General features: G+C 37.9%; 1 protein-coding gene across 1 annotated transcript; it reads left to right on the forward strand.

The window, feature by feature from the left end:
- Window positions 1-1,735: 1,735 nt before the first annotated feature.
- LOC116296802 (mitochondrial protein C2orf69 homolog) lies at window positions 1,736-22,384 on the forward strand. The gene is made up of 12 exons (XM_031704901.2): window positions 1,736-1,891; window positions 2,188-2,269; window positions 3,407-3,588; window positions 4,470-4,582; window positions 5,296-5,418; window positions 5,779-5,843; window positions 7,130-7,218; window positions 8,109-8,172; window positions 13,566-13,664; window positions 16,389-16,492; window positions 18,002-18,248; window positions 20,873-22,384. The coding sequence occupies exons 1-12, from the start codon at window positions 1,874-1,876 to the stop codon at window positions 21,310-21,312; spliced, it is 1,626 nt and encodes a 541-aa protein (XP_031560761.1). The 5' UTR covers window positions 1,736-1,873; the 3' UTR covers window positions 21,313-22,384.
- The last annotated feature ends 42 nt before the right edge of the window (window positions 22,385-22,426 follow it).

A 22,426-nucleotide genomic window follows, 5' to 3' on the forward strand; every position in this document is an offset into this window, starting at 1 on the left:
AGATTTTTACGGAAGCTTCTAGGGCACATGCGAGTTGATTAAAATGCGCGAGATGCGAGTTGATATACAATGTACAGTCAATGTCATTAACGTCGTCCACCGAAAAAAGACATTTACACATTTAGACTAAAAAATATATCACGTGTTTCATTATGTATTCTTTGCCTCGTGCGAGTCAGCCTGAACTTTAAATGTAAAATTCAACTCGTGAATCGAAAATCCAGAATGCCCCTTTCATTGAGTGGGGAGTTTAAGATGGAGAATGGTATTTCAGCATTCGTTTTATCTCAGAACCTTCAAGGAAACACGTGATATTTCTTTTAGTCTAAATGTGTAAATGTATTTTTTTGGTGGACAACGTTAATGACATTGACTGTATAACTATATAACTACTTACAAAATGTATATACAATGATAACCATCTACAAGGACAATTCATAAAAAAAGGTAATTTAGGGTGGATTTGGACCGAAGCCAAATATTTAAAAAAATCGATTCCACTGTGCCATACCCCCGAGACATCCGCAGAGCTGAGGCGGCGTATGGACTTTGGACCTGACGGCGATTAAATCCTTCTGCCCTTGGGTGTACGAATTACGCAAGAAAATGTTCTAGCCGAAGCATCAGGGGAGAGACCAGCCGGCCCCCAGACCATATCGGCTAATCCCTTGCATCTCTGCCACGCACGGAATCGGTTGAAAATATAATGTTAAAAAGTCTAGTCTATCCGGTGCATTGTTTTCACCGCTATTGTTGTGCAAATTTCATTGAACCGTGGCCCAGTGGAAAAAAACTTAAGTTTTCATTATGTTCTTAGTCAAGCCCGTCTAAGGAGGGCTAGCACCTGGATGGGTGACCTCAAAATCGTACCTACTCAAGATTTTTTTTTTAATTTTATTTTACCTTTTGATTTGAAAATTACAGAATGAATATAGATGATGAAAAGAAGATAAAATGAAAAATTGCATAGGACAAGTGGCAGGGTCCCAGATCTTCATTTAATATCCTGGCAATCGCTAATTTATTTCATAAAATAACTGTTCTAAATCTCGCGTTCTGATTGGTTGAGGGCACGTGCTTTATGAGAGCACGCAGCACGCTCGCGTACTTTCATTTTCGTTATTCATGTAATTGGTATTTTATAAAAGAAATAAAAAACTTGTTTGCTGTGCTGTGTGGAGTTATAAAGCACTTGGGGCTTGGCAGATCACTCAAGAAGTGTCCACTTCTCTCGTGTTCTTCCAACCCCCGCGTGCTTTGTAACTGCACACAGCACGCGCGCTCGTTTTCTATTTCTTCATGCATGTTTCTAGTCTCCCCCACAGCCGCTTTCAGTGTCGTCACGCAACGCTTTCTCCCCGACACTGAAAGCGGCTGTGGGGGAGACTAGCATGTTTCACGCGTGCACGGCGCATGCAAGTTTAGTGCACTGAACGTTTTTTTTTTTCTTTTTTTCTTTTTTTCTTTTTTTCTTTTTCATTTCATTCCCCTTTCTATTTCCTTTATAACTTGGATGTTTAAAAAATACCTCTAAATGATAAGATGATTTTCATTTAAAATCCTTTAGTTTAAAACTTTTGCCTGACTTTGCACGCTTGTGATCTCATCCCACATGGTTAGGAGTAACAACAGGTGCTTACCCATTGGCGTACAGAAAATTCTTGAATTTGCTGTTCATGGCAAGTGAAGGATAGTGTCTCCTTCCCTATTTCTTTATCGTTTGTATATATTTTGTGACGTACTTTCCAAAGGAGGACTGGGCATGCATATCCCAAGATCCTTTGTTCTGTTTTCAAAATGGCGATTCCCTCGCCGATAAGTGATAACTTCAGTGCTAAACAGTGCATTAATTAATATAAATGTAGCCATCGATATGACTCGTGTTGCAGTGGTAAGTTTACTTCTTCTTTCTTCTTTTCGTAATAGGAGTGCGTGAAACAGAATATTCTCTTTGCATATTGAAAGTTCTGTTGCACGAATACCATCACGACTGATCAGCCGCTTGTCCTAAACTTCAGCTCCTTCTTAGGATTAAACGGATACAGTTAACGTAATTGAAAAGAAATAACAAAAGGCCCCAAGTTATACAATAGAACGAAGCTAGCAAAGAATACAATAGGTTTGCGGTACATGTAGAAAGACTTAATACTTATATTTTCGTTCAGCACAATGTACCTTTTCTTACAGGTTACTGGAGGAAATCGTGGAATTGGTTTTTGTATTGTTAAACAACTTAGCAAGCAGTTTGATGGTGTTATCATACTTACAGGTATTTTATCAAGCTTAGAAACACATATTTATTCAAGAAAAGATTTGTTTGTTATATCATCCAACATGGCCGCCTTGTCTTTTGTTATTTCATTCTCTTGGGAATGGCTGAAAATCAGCTGTTATGATATAACAAAAGAGACTAATGACGAAACTTTCGTTGAATTCATCCAACATAGGCCTTTTCTGAGTTCGATAAACAGGATGCATTGTGGTCTAGATTTGGTACAAACAACACCATATAAGGCATGATGTTTGTACCTAAGCTAGACCACAATGCACCATGTTCGCTATCTCAGAAAAGGTCTATGGCAGCTGTAAAAACCATCAATAATTTTACCACCGTTTGGAATTTTCTCTCTTTCCAATTGCTCTAGAGCCTGGGGAAATCGAATGACATACAGTACAGTTAAATTACATAAGCAAATCAAGTGCGCACTTGAAACCCACTTTTTCTTTCAAATTTTTTTCAAGTTAAATTTTTTGTGGTAAAAAAACAATTTCCTCCAGTTTTCCTTGCCAGTACGTCCTCTCATTTGCCACTTTTGTCGTCATCTAGCCATCAAAATATGTTGTGGACTTGAGACCACAACATTTATTTTTCACAGCTAGATGATTAAAATTTGGGTTTCTAGGTTCTTAGTGACACCAAGGTTTTTTTATCAATGTTGTCAACCCCCCCTACATTCTGGAGATGGGGTGTATATATAGGAAGGGAGGGCTTTAGCCACATCCTGCCCTCACTTTTTCGCCAATATTCACAAAATTAAAAAAAAAAATGCTTTAATTCTCATTTTAGACCATTTGTGAATTCTTGAGAATGAGAATGTCACATGATCTGAAATGGGAACACAGGTTACATTCATTGCAATTAACATAAATGAAGTATTGAGCATTTACTGTTTTAATGTCAGTATTGATTGGCAGGGCTTAAGATAATGGCTTGTCAAATGCCAGATATAATGACTACCCAGCCAAATTAGATTTAAGTTATAGCTTGTTTCTGACTCAACATTACTTTTCAAACCAGCAAAGCAAAGTTTTTGGCAGACAAAAGTTGCAATTTTGACCAGACATTGTCACTGTTTTGTAAAACCTTAATTAATAGATAATATTACTTAAATTTGTGTATATATAGCCAGAGACGAAAAGCAGGGAGCAGATGCTTGTGCAAAGATAAAAGGGGATGGCACTGCGGATATAGAAAGCCACCAGTTAGATATCACTTCACAAGAAAACATTGCCCAATTAAAGGACCATGTGAAGGAAAAGTTTGGAGGATTAGATGTTCTTGTAAATAATGCTGCCATTCTTATTCCTGTAAGATATATAGCCTACATTTTTAACCTTATGATATATTACGATCTATGAAGAAGTGACAATATAGGGTCTATCTCTGTTGTGAATATAATTTATACAGCACATCTGACATCACAATACCATAAAACAATACCAGCTTTACAATATCTTTAGGATAAGTCAAAAAAAAAAAATTTCACTAAAGCAGTATATATTAAATATTACACCAGAGATTGGACATTGGGTCAACAGTCCTGGATAACAAGACATACTGAACAAAAGGGGTTCGTACTGAAGCTAGGCCACAGTGAATGGTGTTCACTATGAAGGCTGCATTGGGGGGGGAGGGAGTACCTGTACTCTACTGAATCTTGCAACTCCCTATGTGTCACAATTCTAGAATGTTATTGTGTCACTTATCAGAAGTTATCCCTAGCAGGGCCTCGATGTTGGTATTTCATTACGGCAGTCTGTCATTGGTAGCTAGTTCACAGCTCTCATGTCACCTTTTTAAAGACATGTTGCTTGTTGAAATTTACCCCTGAGGGCCTCACTATCTTAGAAAAGCTCTACTTTATTGCATCCCAGAGCAAGGATGCCTTACTTTGAATCCATGTTTCTTTGAAAATTTTTCACATGATTTTACCTTCCTTGTTTCACAGTATAAAATGAAAACACATGAAAAAATATATCCTCCCTTGTGGCTCTTATTTTGCTAGTTGTTAAATTCATAATTAAAATAATTCTACTATTTACGACAATCGCATTTCCAGTCCATGCCATGCCTTGCTGTACCATCATTATGGTTGTTTCTTATAACCAGCTGTCCAGCTCCTTATTTTAGTTAAATATAGAAAGATACACTGTCATTGTTTCATTGTCATGTATTTTTTTTATTCAAGTCTTCCTCTGGAATATCCTATGCTTCAAATGCAGAGCTTTGTGTCAAAACCAATTTCTTTGGTACTCTTGATGTCTGTAAGGCTATGTTTCCTCTTTTGAGGGATCAAGCAAGGTAAACAAGAAACATTGTTGAGTAGATAGGGATTATTGCATGTTATGAGCTTGGTATCATTTTTATTCACAAGTTTCCATTTTGCAAACATCCAGCTGAGCGGTAAACGTGGCATGAGCTAAGCATGAGCCAGTGGACAAAATGACCGGTGGATGGATAGACGGATGGATATATGGATGGTGAGCCGGATGCAAAATCACAAGATTTATGGGAGATCACACAGTTTGAAACTGTTTTTATTCCTCATTTCCATATTTCTGCTTCTCGTAGGTACATATTATATTTAGTAAAAAGAACAGAAAAATATAGTAAAAAAAAATAAAAACATAGCCAGTGGCAAAATACCTAAACACACTGTGATTGGCTGAAACAAAATTTACTGCACAGCTTGAAGTGAGTCAATGAGCAAGTGAGAGATATGATATCAGGGTAACAATATAGCTAAACAGTATAGGGTAACAAGTGAATGAAAAAGATATCAGGCTCTTAAAATGTAATCATTTGTTTATTACACATTTAGGGTCGATACAATAACCAAACCCTCATATTTTCCAGTTTTATCTTTAAGTGATATAGTATCACTTCACTGATATGGATTTTATTCACAGCTATATCAATGATATCAAACTTAAATGTGTAATAAATGCATGTATTTTATGGATAAGCAATTTGGTTAATGTCTTTGTGTCTCATTCCTCATTTTCATTTTACAGGGTTGTTAATGTTTCATCTCTCATGGGTTCTTTGAAGATTGTGGACCCATCATTACAGAAGAAGTTTAATTCACCAAAACTAACTGTAAATGAGTGTGTCGCACTGATGAACAAATATGTCAGGTTAGGAAAACCAACAATGTCATTAAAAACAGATGCCACAGAGGGGGTGGGGCAGGGGGGCTACAGCCTCTCGATTTTTTCACTTTCCCCATACTAGTCTCTTATATTTTCCAATCTTACCCCCCTCCTTTTTTAGGGTGCTCTGTGGCCCCTGGAAGAATTGATAGAAAACATCAATATATATGTTATAAAAAATATTTTAATTAGCTGATACCAAAAAAGAGCAAGCTACACCATTTTGAGTAGTCTGCATGCAATCAAACTTAACTGTAATCATGCAAGTATTAATATTTTTAAAAAGTCTCAAATTTACACAACTTTTCATTTCTAAAATTTCTATTCTTTTTTCTTAATTTGTAGTGATGTTAAAGCTGGAAAAGCTAAAGAAAATGGATGGCCAGATGAAAACTCAGTGCAAAGTCCAGGTTTATACATTTTCTATATAGTGTTTTACTCCATTTTTTCTCAAAGGCTCTGGATTCCCCTGAGTACGAATATCCTGCAATATTGTATTTAATAATATAAGATACGATACAGACAATAATTCACAACGTTTCAAGCCCGGGGGGGGGGGGGGGGGGGGGGTAATCCACCAGAATTTGGGTAGGGGGGTTCCGCTGGGATTCTGAAAGGGGTACCCTGTTTATAACAAAAAAAATCAAATTTGTGGACCCTGTTCGTGACAAAAGATATAATTTATTGCACTGAGTTTCTGTTTCAATTATCATCTCGTGTATCGTTTTTTTTAAGACCATAATAACCAGTATCGGTCAATACAAAAGTAGAAACCCTGAATATGACAGGAAGCTCAGGAAGAACTTGGAACTTGAGTGAAATTGCATACCTTGTTTATGACAAGAATCTCGAAAAACCATACCCTGTTCAACAGATCATCCCTGTACAATTTTTACAATACAATACAATTTTATTTGGCACCTTATACTAATAGTACATGAGTGTTTGATTCCAAATATATTATAGGTATATATATATACTATGTATTAGGTAATTTTCTTAATTCATTTTCACGTATCAGCATACATTGATGAATGTATGCTGATATGGCTCTTTGTAGAGACGCTGATTTTGAATTGATTAAGAACATAAAACGACTGTCAGCGCTCATATTGTTGAAATTAATGCTGGTGTTTTTTTCTATGAACTCTCTTAAGTCGTTTCTATGAGAGTCATATAGTGGACACCAAACTAGAAAGTGTTTTTCGTTTTCTACTCCCGACTTACACACTGGGCAAATCCTTTCATCGTAAATGAGATAAGGCCTCTTATACCTCCCCGTTTCTACTTCAAGCTTATGGTTACTAATTCTTAATTTTGTCCCTGTATTGGTCATATATGAGAGTACCCCCCCCCCCCCCCCCCCCCCAGGGTTTCGTGGTCATGCTGACCTCATTATCAAGTGTGTTTATTGTATTTGCACAGTAATAAAACGGTTTTGAAAACTAGTTCTTTTAAGAATATTCATTTTGAAGCCTTTTTGGGGTAAAACTAAGTTCAGTTGTATTATTAAATAACTTGTTACACATTTTAGGGTAAAATAGGAATGGACATTTTTTCTCATCTTAGCATTTTGTCTCAACCTATCAGGCTAAGCAAAATACAGCAGACTCGGAAAAATATCCACCCTAAAATGTCTAATAATATCTATGTATTTAGAGTTTATTTAACTGTGGCTTTTCAAATTTCTTGACAGCATATTCCATGTCCAAGCTTGGCGTAACTGTCTTGACAACAGTAATGGCAAAAGAGCTTGACTCTAAGAGAGGCATTCTACTCAATGCTGTAAGATTTGTTACTTTTCTTGATTATTCTTGAATATTTACAGAGGGCATTTTTTATTTTCGTTACACTGGTTGAGCACACTACACAGTGCAACTGCTTTGTACAGCATTGCTGGCAACAGAGTTTTGTAGGCATATCACCAGGTTTTTTGCTCACAAACATCATAAAAGAAAGCACTGGGACGTATGCATGAAGGGGGCAGTTTGACTAAAAATCGTAAGGGTTCTTTTGTTTTTTCAATTTTGTTGAACTCCTGTGTGGATTTGGCGGGAATTTTCGTTACAAAACGCATTTAACCATAGCTTAGCATATTGTATTCGCAGACCACGTGTCATTACAACGTATTTTTTAACCATAGTTAAGCATAGTGTATTCGCAGACCACGTGTCATTACCACGTATTTTTTAGCTATAGCTTGGCATAGTGTATTTTCAGACCACGTGTCATTACCATGTATTTTTTAACTATAGCTTGGCATAGTGTATTCGCAGACCACGTGTCATTACCACGTCTTTTTAACCATATTTTGGCATAGTGTATTCTCAGACCACGTGTCATTACAACGTGTTTTTTAACCATAGTTAAGCATAGTGTATTCTCAGACCACGTGTCATTACAACGTCTTTTTAACCATATTTAGGCATACTGTATTCTCAGACCACGTGTCATTACGACGCGTTTCTTAACCAATGAGAATGTTAAAAAAAGACCCAATTGAACGCTTCTATTAGAATACAAGTGGGAGATTATCTCCAGGGTCAACAGCCTGGATATGAGTCCTCTTCTTATCTTGCTGCATAGACGGCATTTCAGAGCAATAATGTCATTGATTCTGGACTCTGGACTGTTATTAATTAAACTATGTTTATATTCACATAAAAACTTTGTAGGTTTGTCCAGGATGGTGCAGAACTGACATGGGAGGACCAAAGGCTCAAAGGTCACCAGAAACAGGTAAAACATGCCGCGCACCCGAAACAAAAAGAAAACTATTCTTCCCAGTCTCTTTTCAACACTCAGGTTATTTTTGCTGCGACCTCCATAATAAAGTGGGTCCAGCCTCTAAAGCATTGATAATGGTTGATACGACTACGCGATTTGTACGAGATTGAATTGCTTACCCATAACCCATCACCTCTGGAGTAAAATCTTGGCCGGGTTTTCTCATCAAATACCTCCAAAATTTAAAATTCATATTTCGCGATAATTTAAATTAATATCGGAGATAGGCGATAGTTAAAGGCGATAGGTTCGCATTGAGATATAAAACTAAACACGAATAATCGAAGCCTTTACTGCGGTTTTCTGCGAACTCGGTAGCTGAGAGATGCACGCTGAAATTTGTTTTTTTGCTACCGTCAATCAAAAATAATCAGTCGGTACCTTTCATATTGTTGACTTGTGGCAGTAAAAAAAACCATTTCACAACAACTCGTTGAAATGTCTGAGTTCGCAGAACATGGAAAACCGCAGTAAATAATTTACCTAATTCACTATGACGTCACTGCTTGTTTATGTGGGGGATAGAATCGCCAAATCCAATAGAAAAATTCAACACCATTTGCTCCTAGCGAAACAGTTTAATCTAAAATGGCCTGGTTTTCAGATATAATATGTGTTAATATGTACTAAAAAATATTCTGAGCGTTTGCTGGCTATTCTACTTCTCTTCGTGGATTGATACGGCATTTAGAAAAATTTTCGGTGAATTTGCGTTGATTTGACCCCGTCCGACGACCATGATCCTTTACGTTTGAACAATAGATTGTTGAAGATTGGTTGGATGTGACGTCATAGTGAATTAGGGCAATTCCTCTCTCCATTTTTTTTCCCGCCTAAATTTTCTTACACCATTTCTCCCTCCGCAAGCAAATAAAAAAGACGAACAACCAGAAATAAAACAAAAGTTATTACGATATTTTAGTAGACTTTACTCAACTCCAAATATATAACCATAACCCGTTAAAAGACCAACAATAGTCTAAACGCTAACCTGCTTAAAGACAACCCCCATTGAGAACTTCATGATTAGAAATTCATGCATTTAGTATTTTCATAATCTTTTTCAGTGTTACTCTCCCATTATTTCAGCTTTTTATTTTTTCATCGCGTGTAAAAAAACAAAAGGCATGACGCCACCTTTCACGATTAGTCCTTAGAAAGCAATTCAAGGAAATAATCTTACAACCATGACGTCATTGATTTTCTACTTAACTTTTGGCTATACTGAGCTGTCGAGAATTCCTCTTTGGATTTTACCTTTCAAAATATTCCAGAAAACTGTTGTTCGCATAGAACCATGTTAACGCCTTTTCATGTTATGCAGTCATGTGAAACTAGTGTTTTTTTGGTCGTAATGTTTGTTTTAATTACCTAGTCAACTTCATTTAAAAAATTGGTTAATATCAATAGACGTCATTTCCAGTCTGACAGTGATGGGCAGTTCACAGTATTTGTATATTACCAAGGTCACCTAAATCAAGCAGCGGTGATTTTCATTGGTCAGTTTTGGCAAGATTATTTATCCGTAACTTCACAGTTACGGTTTCTTTTCCCTAAAATCAATACCTGCTAAAATGGTGCATACACGATTAGAGTTTTTTTAAATCGTGTCACTCACTCGAGGTTCCTTAGTTTCCTTTGCGATGTTTAATTCGTTTATTTGCAGTGAATTTATTTCACTTATCTGTCTGGTGGTTCATATCACTTCTGTTGCCACAACAAATAATGTTGTTGCAGACACTAAACAAGGCAAAGTGAAGGGAGTGCGACAAGAAGTCGAGGTAGACAACAAGCAGAAAAAAATTGTTTACAAGTTCCTCGGCGTTCCTTACGCTCAAAAACCAATTGGCGATCTTCGCTTCAAGCCTCCACAAGCTCTTTCCGCTCGAAGATCAAGTGATTATGAGGCCACTTCTCTACCACTAATCTGTATACAAGCTAATCACTACTTTGATTCTATCAAAGGGGCATGGCCTGAGTTTGATCCAACAAAGGATATGAGCGAAGACTGCCTGTACCTGAACATCTACACCCCATCAATAAAATCCTGCAAGAAAAAGTACCCAGTTATCTTTTATATCCACGGAGGAAGCTATTTCGCAGGTACCCCTACTCGTGATATATCACCAGGCGAGTATTTGCCCACACGCGATGTTGTTCTTGTCACCATCCAGTATCGACTTGGACCATTTGGGTTCTTCACTACTGGGGACTCAGAAGCACCTGGAAATGTTGGTCTTCTTGACCAGGTAGAGGCCCTCAAGTGGGTTCAACAAAACATCGAGGGCTTTTGTGGCGACAAAAATAGCGTGACTCTCCTTGGTGAAAGCGCAGGAGGATCTAGTGTGGGATTACACTACTTATCACCCTTGTCTAGAGGACTGTTTCATCGAGGTATTGCAGTAAGCGGTGTGGAATTCTCTCCCTTTGCCTTCAAACCAAAGTCTACAGTTTTAGAAGCAAGCAATAATTTGATTGAGAAGGTCAATTGTAGAAAACAAAGCCTTCGAGAAACAGTTGGTTGCCTAAAATCAATTCCGAGCGCCACTGTCTTTGAGAATTCCATATATTGGCTGATGCAGCCGTTTGTTGACCAACACTTTCTCCCTGACGATCCTAAAACACTGAGAAAAGAAGGAAGATTCCAGAAACTCCCTTTAATGTCGGGTTTTACTAGCCAAGATGCTTCTTTCGTAATAGAAACGTCGGTGACTGGAAATTATAGTACTCCCAAACTTAGAGAGTTTTTAGATGACCATTTTCAGCGTTTTATTGGGTATGCAAAGGAGGAGGCCAAAGATGCTTACAATGCACTAGTGGCCAAGTACGAACTTAACGTTGAAGACACCAGCGAACTCCGTCAGAACCTCATCGATATGTTGTCTGACTACTATATGAAAGCGCCAACCCATGCTGTCCTGAGTTTCCATAGTGATAAAGGAGCCTCTACTTTCATGTTTGAGTTCGCTTATCGCTCTAAACTCCATCCAAAGCCTGAATGGATGGGCGTCGTCCACGAAGATACGACGGCCTACAAGTTTGGTCTTCCACTTCTGAACTCCAAGACAGGACTAAAGTTTGACAAGAGAGATCAAAAAGTTAGCGACGTCGTGGTAACTATGTTTACCAATTTCGCCAAATTTGGCAACCCGACCCCCATTCCTGTGCGTGGTGCTAAATGGGACCCTTTTGACTCGTCCAAGAAGGCTTACCTGAAAATCAGGAAGAATCCTGTCATGAAAAACAACTACCGTCCACGTAGAATGAACTTCTGGAATAGCGAGTTTCCGTCCCTGCTTCCAAAAGGTTCCAAGAAAGAACACATATCAAGTGGTGATGCTGTTAAGAAGCGTGGCAAACCTAACTTTGAACCATTATTGTGGTGAGAAAAATGGTTATGTCTTCCACAACCTTTCTGCGATCCATCCATGCACACTTCTAGGCTTTGATTGAGTTGTAAATGTATACCTAAATTTTAGGATAAAACTTTGATTGTAAATTTAATAACTGAAATTAAATGTGTATAAATACGTGTGTCAACGGTCTTTTTTTAAGTTAGGGCTCACATTAGGACCGGTTTTTCACTTTCAGTAATTGACGGGTGTTAGATCAGGTACCGCTTGATTTTAATATCTTCCATATCGTTTATTGCGTTTAATATATAGACCGACTGGATAATAATCTGATGGTAGCCGTATACTTCTCTACACATGCAAACTGGGTAGCTACCAGGTAGTTTCTGTCCCTCTCTCTGTTAATTTTGATTGGACGTTATTATAAGCCATACAATACCTTTATGTTTATGTTCGCTCCTTGCCCTCATTGGAAGACCCAATGGATGTGTACGTTCCTGCAGGAAGACACAGCAAACTACATTAAGATTTCACGATTTGATGATTTGACGACTGTGATAAAGAGGCTAGCGACATTGTGGTGACCATGTTTACCCATTCTCCCAATTTGGCAACCCGACCCCCAATCCTTTGCGTGGTGCTAAATGGTAAACCTTCGACTCATACAAAATAGCTTACCTTAAAATGCAGACGAACTCCGGCTGACATGGCCGGGAATTCCAGTCCCAGCAGAGTATAATTCTGGAATAGAAAATTGTCTTCCCTTCTTCCAAACGGCTTCAAGGAAGTAACCGCATCGAGTGATGCTTTTATGAAGCATGGCAAGCAAACATTCCACGGTGTGTGTGAAGAAAATGGGTGCTGCATTACTTGTCTTTCGATCAGTAGACTCTAATAGCGCAGCGCGCTGATTCTAAAAATAGCTTAAAGATTCGGACAAACATTGCATTCTGTTTAACCGCTACGAGGATTATACGAACCGATTTTATTATTTTTACTTAAAGTTACAATAATAACCCATGTAAACTAAGATCAACTGCGATCGGCTGTGAAAATTATCTGCTGAAAGTAAACTTGTAAGTTTGTTTGTCCGAATTTCGCCTTTGTCTTCGTTTTTATGACGACACGACTGCGCTGCGCTATTGATTCGTTAAAAACCGATCGACTTTTAACTTCGTTGTTGTTGTTGTTAATGGTCGTAGTAGAGTGCAAACAATTAATCCGTGAAGCACTAATTACTAAATAGTACAAAATAGTGCTAATTAAACAATAGAAAACAATGGAATTTGCATGAAATTGTGCTATTTAGTATTACTAAAGTTTCACGGATTTACTTTGATAACTGGCTGCTGTAATTTGCATAAACGTTGAAAATCAATGTTTTTGGAATGAAACCACTTTCAAATCATTGAGCTTGTTCATTTAGATAATATGTGTGAGTTTCTAATGAAGGTAATAAAGCCTTGATAAGATATGAGCATTTGAAGTTTTGAAAGATGCACCGAAACGAGGCCACCAAGACTTCCACTGGTCAATGCATACAAACTCTCTATTTCTGATCTTTCATAACGTCTTTCGTAGAGTCTAATTCAGTCACATTTAACTCAAATGTTTTAGAAATAGTTTCATGAAGTACTTTCTCAAATCGCATTGAAAGGCTTCATTTTCTCTATCAGAAAAAAAAACTGAGTTTATGAAAGTCGTGTAACGAATCGAAAATAATATTCCTTAGCATCGTACGAAAGAAATGCATGTTATACGTTTCAACCCCCTTATGACTTTCTCCTATCACTTATCGCGTATCTCCTATAGCTTATCGCCCATCGCCTTTGACGTGTGTGTATACTTTCTCAGTTTTTCCAGTATTGAGTATTTCAACAGGTCTTTAAAGAGCAGGGGTTTCACCGGTACCCACCACCTAATCAATCGGGTCCCGGTTTTGGGACATTGTATTGACTGCGCTCTTTTGAATTGTTTTTTTCTTTCTTTTAGGTGCAAGGACCTGTGTATATGCCGCTCTCCTACCACCAAACCAAACATCGCCCAATGGACGGTTATTACGAGATGAGAAAATATGGCAGTGGAAACAACGTAATTAGAACATTTTCTTAGCTTTAGGATGATGCATTATAATACAACCGCATGTGCTACGTAAGAGTTAGTTACCGAGAACGAAGGCATAAAGATATATACAGCCTGAGGGCCGTAGTAATGCGTTTTAGTTCCTACTTGACACGGTTTTCTTTGTTATGTGTAGGGCTTGATATCCACGCATATATCCCTACTGGTCATTACGAATACATATATATATATATATATTTATAATATATATATGATATATATATATGCGTAATAAGCGGTTAGGAGTTAGACTTAGAAATTGTCTTCTGCAAATCGTTTATGAAGAAAAAAATCTTTCGAACCCGGAACTTTGGCCTAACTATACCACATTTTAGACTGTATGTTACATAGCTAGCTGTATGAACTAAGTCTGTTAGATACCGAGAACGAAGTCATTAAACAGCGTATAGCTTATGTATATGTATACAGCTTAGTGCCTTCTCGCTAGCTAACTCTTACTGAGCATTACAGGGAACCCGATATAAACAATACATAAAAATAAAACTTAAGGAAATTTGCTCTTATTGTTTGCTGCATTACTTTAAACGTATTCGACTTTTTTGGGGTTCAAAAGGGAGTCTAGTAACGCCCTAGTTGTGCAAAGGATTGTTGAACTAAATAAGGATGCAAAATAACGGAGCATTTTGATTTCGTCCCCAATCAGTTCCATAATCCTTTGCACCACGAAGTACTAGTAACCCACCTTGAACCTCCGGAAAGTGAATAGTCATATATGATACTGCCTGAGACTGAATTTTTAAACTAAATTTTAGTATTATTCTTAAATCATTCTTTCAATATTTTTTAAACTAGATGTTTCCCTTCATTTTTCTTTTGAAAACTTGTTAAATTGAATTACCTTGAGGAAGAGCTCGGGACACCCCATTTATCTTTCTTTATTGATCCAGCGTTAAAATAGTCACTTTCACAGTTCCCTGCGCCATCTTGAAAGGTAGCCATGCCTTTGAATCAAAGCGAGACGAACGGTGAGACCTCTTTTTAACACCTTGGACAATTATTCAGCTGTCTCTATCATTGCAAGCTCATCGTTCGTCTCGCTTCGATGCAAAGGCACGGCTACCTTTCAAGATGGCGCAGGGAACTGTGAAAGGGACTATTCTGTATGAAATAGCTTTCCTAATACTCTTTGCTACAGTAGCCACCAAACATAAATGAGCAGCCCGTAAAATCCTTCACTGGTCACAAATATGACTATGCGAGACAACATTGAGTTGATAGTGAAATACTCAAAAGAGCTTTCCATTTTTATTGTTATCAAAGATGCTGTCGGAATATTTGCCCCATGGGAAGGACTTTGTATAGTTGAAGTTTACTAATAAATACTAATTGGGCATATAAATGTGGATTATTGACACAAGGTGATGTGTGAATACAAACAATGATAAAAAGAAGGGCAAATAGGTCACTCTTGATTCTTGATTGTCTTGATTGTCTTTCACCGACAAATCACTTCCGATTTTTTTTGGCTTGAATGACGCATCGGCTTTTCTTCTCTCGAAACCGTATAAAAATATTATTCCGCTCCAAAAGAAAAAAGAAAAAAAAGAAAGTAAAACAACCTTGAGAACGATATTGATTATAAAGAGTGTACTCGGTATTTTCTCAATTCGTAGTATTAGCATGTCTTGTTCTTTAGAGCAGAGTTCATAGAACTCATAGGATTCTATGAACTCTGTTTAGAGGCTTAATTAGCCACACTGGAACTCAGGAAAAATATATTTAAAAACTAATCTCGGGGGATTATTTATTCAGTCTATCACAAACCAATATTGATAACTTGTTGGGATGTCTCGACAACAGATCCGAAAGCAACGCCTCGAGAAAGCTATTTTCCCTGCTCGCTATTTGTCTAATTTGACCAATGCAAGGAGAGTCTAGTTTTCGATAATTGATACAAACTTCACGAATTTCAAAACTAAATTTGTTAATTGTCTACGTTTATAAAGTCTAGCCATAGTTAGTATTAACTATGGTCTAGCTAATTAAATAGTCTTTTATTGATTACAAGCAAGAAAATCGTGTGAAGTGGCTTGTTATTGCGTGAAAGAATGTGTTTACTTTACATTAATGAAAAATGTCCACGTTGTTTGCTCATCTCGGAACCGTGAGACGAAAAAAAAAAAAAAGACAAACGAAAGAATCTGCTATTTGTCAGCAGTTATCAAAGATTATGACTGAAATAATTGAGCTGGAATTACAGCCTTTACTTTAATGCCTGAAGGTATTATTTCTTAGATTTTTGGATGTTTTAATATGCATTTATTCAATCCTTTAAGTTCTTTGGAAGTATTCAAACAAAGGAGTAAATCCTTGCATCCAATCACGCATGGGGTGACGTCCTGCAGCATCCAATAGCGCCGCTTAATCAACAGTCGATTGGTTTCGATTTCAATTAAGAGATTTTCATTCTTCAAAGCAAAAGACCAAAGCTAGCGTTTCTTTGGTTCGTTTGTGATTGGAAATGATTACAAACAAGACTTGAAAGCCCCCTTTTGTTAACCTAAGAATGGACTCAAACAAAGAGCAGAGTATGTGAAACGATATTATAGGAGCATTAAGTACTGTGTAAAGTCAGAACGTGATAAACAAACCACAGAAACCTTGGAATACTTAGCTTTTACACCAAGACTAACAGACTTTTTTTTCTCTTTTTCATGGATAAATCAACTGCAGTGGTTCTTCGGAACGTGGAAGGCTACGAAGGACGACGGAATGACTTGATTTTCTGTGGCTCTGAGGGTCAACAACATGTGGTGTTCTTTCCGGGCGATATTCAGGTAAAACTCTTCTAAATAATGCCTTAGGATAAAAGCAGATAAATTTAATGGCTTTCGTTAAGTTATGTCTTTAGATTTAAAAATTCATTTAAAGATTTAAATTTAAATATACATTGAATTTACTTATCAGACTCTAGCTGCCGCAATTTACCGCTTTACCAATTTACCGCAAATCTTTTTCTTTTCTCTATCAGCAATCGATCCTTAATTGACTTCCGTGCATTTGTATTGCATTATTCTTTTCCTTCTTCTCCTCCTCCTCTTTCTTTTCTTCCATTAATTCAAAAGACCGGTTGAAGTTTTAAAATCAAAACGTCATTATGACAACCGTTATCGACTGTACGTACTTACTCTTCTTCTTACTTATCATCGTCACAAACTGAACTACTCGCTATCTTCCTCGTCCTCGTCTTCGTCCTCATCTTCGTGATCATCAGACATCAGACAATAATATTCGCTATCGTCCGCGTCCTTGTCCTCCCCTTCTTTCTCATCTTCGTCATCATCTTCGTCATCAACTGAACATACTGCTCGCTATCGTCCGCGTCCTTGTCCTCTCCTTCTTCCTCATCTTCGTCATCATCTTCGTCATCAACTGAACATACTACTCGCTATCGTCAGCGTCCTCGTCATCTTCTTCCTTATCTTCACCATCATCTTCAACTAGACATACCACTCGCTATCGTCCTTGTCCTCAGTCGTCCTCCGCCTTGTTTCTCATCTTCTTCATCAACTGACAATACTACTAGTTATCTTCCTCGTCCTTGTTTTCGTTCTCTCCTTCTTCTTCCCCTGTTTATGTTGTTCGTAGTTGCCGTCGGGTGTTCAGTCTTGTCCAACAGGCCTTCCTGATCCAGTTCTAACTTCAAATAAAAAATATTACATTTGATTATTTAGGAATAGTAATATTATTTATTTACTTTTTGAAAAGATAAATTAAAATACAAATACTCACATGACCTCTTCCAATTTTTCGTCTTCTTGATAGCGTTGCTATTGCTGCTGTGGTTCTTGTCAGCTGGTAAACTTTATTGCATTGTGAAAAAAATATTAAACTTGTCGTTTTAGACACTGCAAATGATTCGCTTCCGCTACCTTAAACTTTAAAATAAAGTGTTACATTTGATAAATTACTGGACCTAATTTCTCTGAGTCAACTAAAAATGGAGTGAATATCCACTCGCGTCTAACTTCTAAATGTCTTTTCTGTCTATTGTCGTTGTATCTGGTTTACCATCCTTCTTTACTGTACTTCTCCATTATTATTATTATTATTATATTTATATTTAAAAACTATTATTATTATTATTATTATTGTTATTATTATTATTATTATTATTATTATTATTATTATAAGAAATGATTTATCTAGTTTGAGATTATAATAAAATAATTTTCTAAGCTTTTGACCCCTCCCACAGCCACGCACAAATCCCCAGATACGTTAATATTATCTTATAAACTCTTTATGCAGTTAAAGATTCTTAATTTACCGCGATTGCCCTTCAGAACTATGCAGACGAAATGGATAAAAATTGGAAGCAGTGGGACCTGGAAACCATAGCTAAGTTGCTGGATAAACGTTTCCCTAACAGCTTTATTTGGGTAGTACGTCCATCTCGTTACCACATCAAAACTTTCTCTTGTTACAATAACTTTGTGGAAGCGAATTTGTTTGGTGTGCCTGACCATAGAAACACAGAATATGGAGCGTTGCTGCATCTAAAAGCCTTGATAACTTCAGGTGTTCGACAAGGTACGTTAATTTAAATTCTGCTATTTCAAAAAAAGATTGGTCAAGAATTTAAATTAAATAAAATAAATAAACTTTGTTTGTAGAGGATGACTCAATCTAGTTGGCTTTATGTTGCAACATTGAATTCTAGCTATTTTACACTTGATAATGGGGTCAAAATAACTTCGAAACGCCTTGTTTTGTTAGTATCATTGAATTTAGTAGTTTTGTGAGTTTCGATACCTAAACTCGTGACCCTCTTTTAACGTCTCTAGCACCCCCATTAAAGTTATCGTCCGAGCAACATGAAAGTGTAACCATTTTTAGATGAATTACTTACTCAAAGGCAGAACTTAGATATTTTAAGATCGGCCGAGGCTTGAACCACGATCTTCCGCACAACAGAATGACGCTCTTACCAACTGAGCTAACCGGGTGGCGGTCTTGTTGCGTGTTGCAAGTTGCATGCTGTAAGTTGCATGTTGGATTGTTGCATTTTGTAAATTGTAAAGAATGTCAGCAAAGCAGGAAATATGCCCTAAAAACATGCACACAAAGTTTAGGCAAATTTTATATTAATGTGACTTTGCGCTGATTGTATTCACATCGCCCAAACTGCATTTCGGGGTTGGTATGCAACATGCAGCAAAACCTTCACCAACCTTTTTTCTTTCTTTTTTTTTTTTTTTTTTTTTTGAATTAACTACATACTGTGTACCACGAAACTGAAAAGCTATTTTTTGTAGTCCCACACCATTGAAAATACCTAGCAAGGCATTTAGTCACGAAACTAAAACACCAAAGAATCGTTGCCTGATGGGACGAAACGGTGGAATACAGCCGAAAATACAAGAGCTTTCCTGTATTCTGATTGGCAAGGGCCGTATGAAACATCAAAACCGACAATAATCTTTATCAATCCACAAACAACCACTAGGTCGATCTAAGTCGTGGCACGGGTGACCCACAAATGGCCGAATGAAAATTTAGCATATTTTAGCATGTTAGATTTTGCGCTATGAGTAGAAAAAAAAAACAGTGAACCCGTAGAAAAACCTTGAATTTAAAGAGAGACCTAACAAACTCAACTCACATGTGTTGTTGAGTCCAGGAATCGAACCCGAGTTCAAACTTACGTGACTTTACTTGTGCTATAGCGTATCGATAAATCTCATCATTGACAGTCACGCTTGTTTACTAGCAAATTTCTAAGATCCAAGTAAATAAACCTTACGGGCTGTCACTCTTACTATTATTCCTTGGTCCGTTACAATAGGATTAATGTTAATGTATTTGTACTTTTCACACAATAAACACACACTATTTTCACACTACGAGTTTTGATCACTAATAGGCCCTTTGCAGCTAAGCAATCACGTGCTGATTTATTCACTGAGAGCAAATGAATGAACATCATGGGTGAAATATACTGGTGAGCAAACAAACTTTCTACAACCTGTTTCGAGAGATCGTAATACAACTGAATTTCATAACACACTGGCTACACATCTTTTCATTCAGTTCTTTACAAGTAGCTAAAAAGAATCACCAATGTGATATAAAAACAAAAATTTTGCATTCCAGTACGGACACGTGACCGTTAACTGCAAAGGGCCTATTCCTTCGGTTAACATGCTAGCACTAACAGTAACAGTAGCGGCTGCTCCAGATACAATGGAATGCCTAATGGCAACCCCAAAACAAGAAGAACATCATGTATTCTGTCCCTTACGTGGATATGACCTCGAAACTATGACGTAATCCATATTTTGGCGCATGCGCAATCTTCCGAAAGTGAGATAATCGATCAAAGTAAAAATCAAAGTAAAAATCATAATAAAAATTAGAAATCGGGAAATGTTTTTCAATTTGGCAAATCTTTGAACGCATGCACTGTTTTACCGGAAGTCCAAGAAATCCTGGTTTCAAAAAATGAATTATGCAAGAGCCCTCGTTCTTCGCCTCAGGCCAGAAGAAACGGATGCTCTGGGTACGAGATTGGGGAATGATGGGAACCGGAAGCGCCTCACAGCGGCTGCGCAGGAGGCTAAGTATTACCAGTATTATTATAGTAATATATTAGGGATTTGAAACGGAGTGCGTTTTTAAGTTTAAGGAATATAACTGAAAAGCGCGCCAATGTCTCTGTACTTTGATGTAAGCACGCTGGAAGTAGAAGACGAGAAAAGCAAGCTTAATTAGGAACACGAGGTGTAGCCAAGTTTTTCTCTCGCTTTTTGAGTGCTTTACAGCTTCCAGCAGAGTGTGAATAAATAAATACGCATTACGCAGTCATTTTTTTATTTCTTTTATAACATATCTGTGAAGGATTTGGTCTGTGTCTGTGTTCGAACGATATGTAGGCAGCTAATCTGCGCGCGCGTTATATCACAAATATTTTAAAATCCCTGGGAAGGACAAAACACGAGCCGTAGCTGAGTGTTAATTCAACGTACTTGTCGAATGTTCTACTGCTCCCAGCCAGAATATGTTTATAGTTTCACAGACCCTCTACTATCTATGATTATCACCATCATCATTACCATCATCATCACCATCATCATCATCACCCTCCTCATCATGATTATCATTATCATTAATTATTACATGTGCGCCTTCTTTGCTGAATATTCTCTTTTTCACAGTTTTAGACATCCCAGAGAAAGAAGAAGACATAACATCGGATTTTCCTATCATCATCATCGGCTTCAGCAAAGGCTGTTGTGTGTTGAATCAAATCATACACGAGCTTTCAAGTGTAACCACTGGCATAGATGCTCGACTTAACGATTTCGTCTCGAGGATCAGCGCAATGTATTGGCTTGATGGAGGCCACAGCGGCGAGGCCAACACTTGGATTACAGACGAGAAATATCTATACTATCTGGCTAAGCACATCCCCAGCATCAGGGTTCACGTGACTCCGTATCAGATAAAGGACTGGACACGACCGTGGATTGGAAAAGAGGAAAAGATTTTTGTGGACAAACTTAAGGCACTAGGTGCCAATGTAAAGGTTAGGGAGCATTTTGGAGACAAGGACCCTTCGTTGTTTTATCATTTTAAGCTACTTGAAAGTTTCTGAATCGCCAATTATGGTTAATGCCGGACTCATGTACTGCTCGACTAAATGCGTTCCAGTTTCACGTCCCAGACAATTCAGTAAGAATTAGCGTATAGGTGAAGAATACAGCTGATCGTCGAGAACATTTATTCCCAGGGCCGGAATGCCTCCTCTGTAATTATGCTCTTGGATTTAGAATGAAATACACCTCTTGTCAGGGACGCATATAATTTGTAAATGCCAAGGCGGCGAGATCAGCACTTGGATTACAGACGAGAAATATCTATACTACCTGGCTAAAATTGTGGAGAAACTAAAGGCCTAGCCAAGACCCTACGAGCTGCTCAATCTTATAGCATTTCCCTTTCGTTCCTCACTCTCCACAGCCCTCCCCTGGGGATATTAGACTCAAGCGAATTTGCAATAGAGGTTTTGCACCACCACGTGACGGCAGCCATGTTAGATGTCAGGAACAATACAATCGTTTTACATGAGAAAGAACTCGATTACCGAGAGCAAAGGGATTTTATTGTTCTGCCATCCGAACCACAGGCAGTCCAAGGTGTATTATGGGCGCCGACACCTGATGGTGCAAAACCTCTATACGATCTATATTTCTTTAGTTTTTGCTAAAGAATCGTGTCTGATTTTCTTGTAATGTTAGAAGATCTCGGTGTTGACCATAACCATCCAAAATTTTGAGCAAAAGAATGATAGCCTGAGTAGTAGGACCAAAGGCAAGGGAAAGGTAAGGGACGGGGGATGGGGGGCCTGCAGGCGCAAAGGGAAGGGAAAGGGAAACAGGCCCCCCATCCCCCGTCCCTTGCCTCTTTCCCTTCCCTTTGCGCTGTTTCCCTTCCATTTGCGCTGATGGGGAGCCTGTTCCCCACATCACCCTTCTCACAAGCCCCCAATTCCCCTTCCCTTCCATTTATCTTCCCTTTGCGCTGTTTCCCTTCCATTTGCGCTGATGGGGAGCCTGTTCCCCACATCACCCTTCTAACAGGTCCCCAATCCCCCGTCCCTTCCCTTTCCCTTTGAGGACAACATGCCATATTTTCTGCTGTAGATGTAATAAAGGCTGGAACTGGAATTAGGTTAATTGGAACTGTACTCAAGTTGGGATGTCATCTTA

This window comes from Actinia tenebrosa, unplaced genomic scaffold (assembly GCF_029948245.1).
Source record: "Actinia tenebrosa isolate PJP-AT-01 unplaced genomic scaffold, QUT_ActTen_1.0 PGA_scaffold4__44_contigs__length_22323623, whole genome shotgun sequence".
NCBI lineage: Eukaryota > Metazoa > Cnidaria > Anthozoa > Actiniaria > Actiniidae > Actinia > Actinia tenebrosa.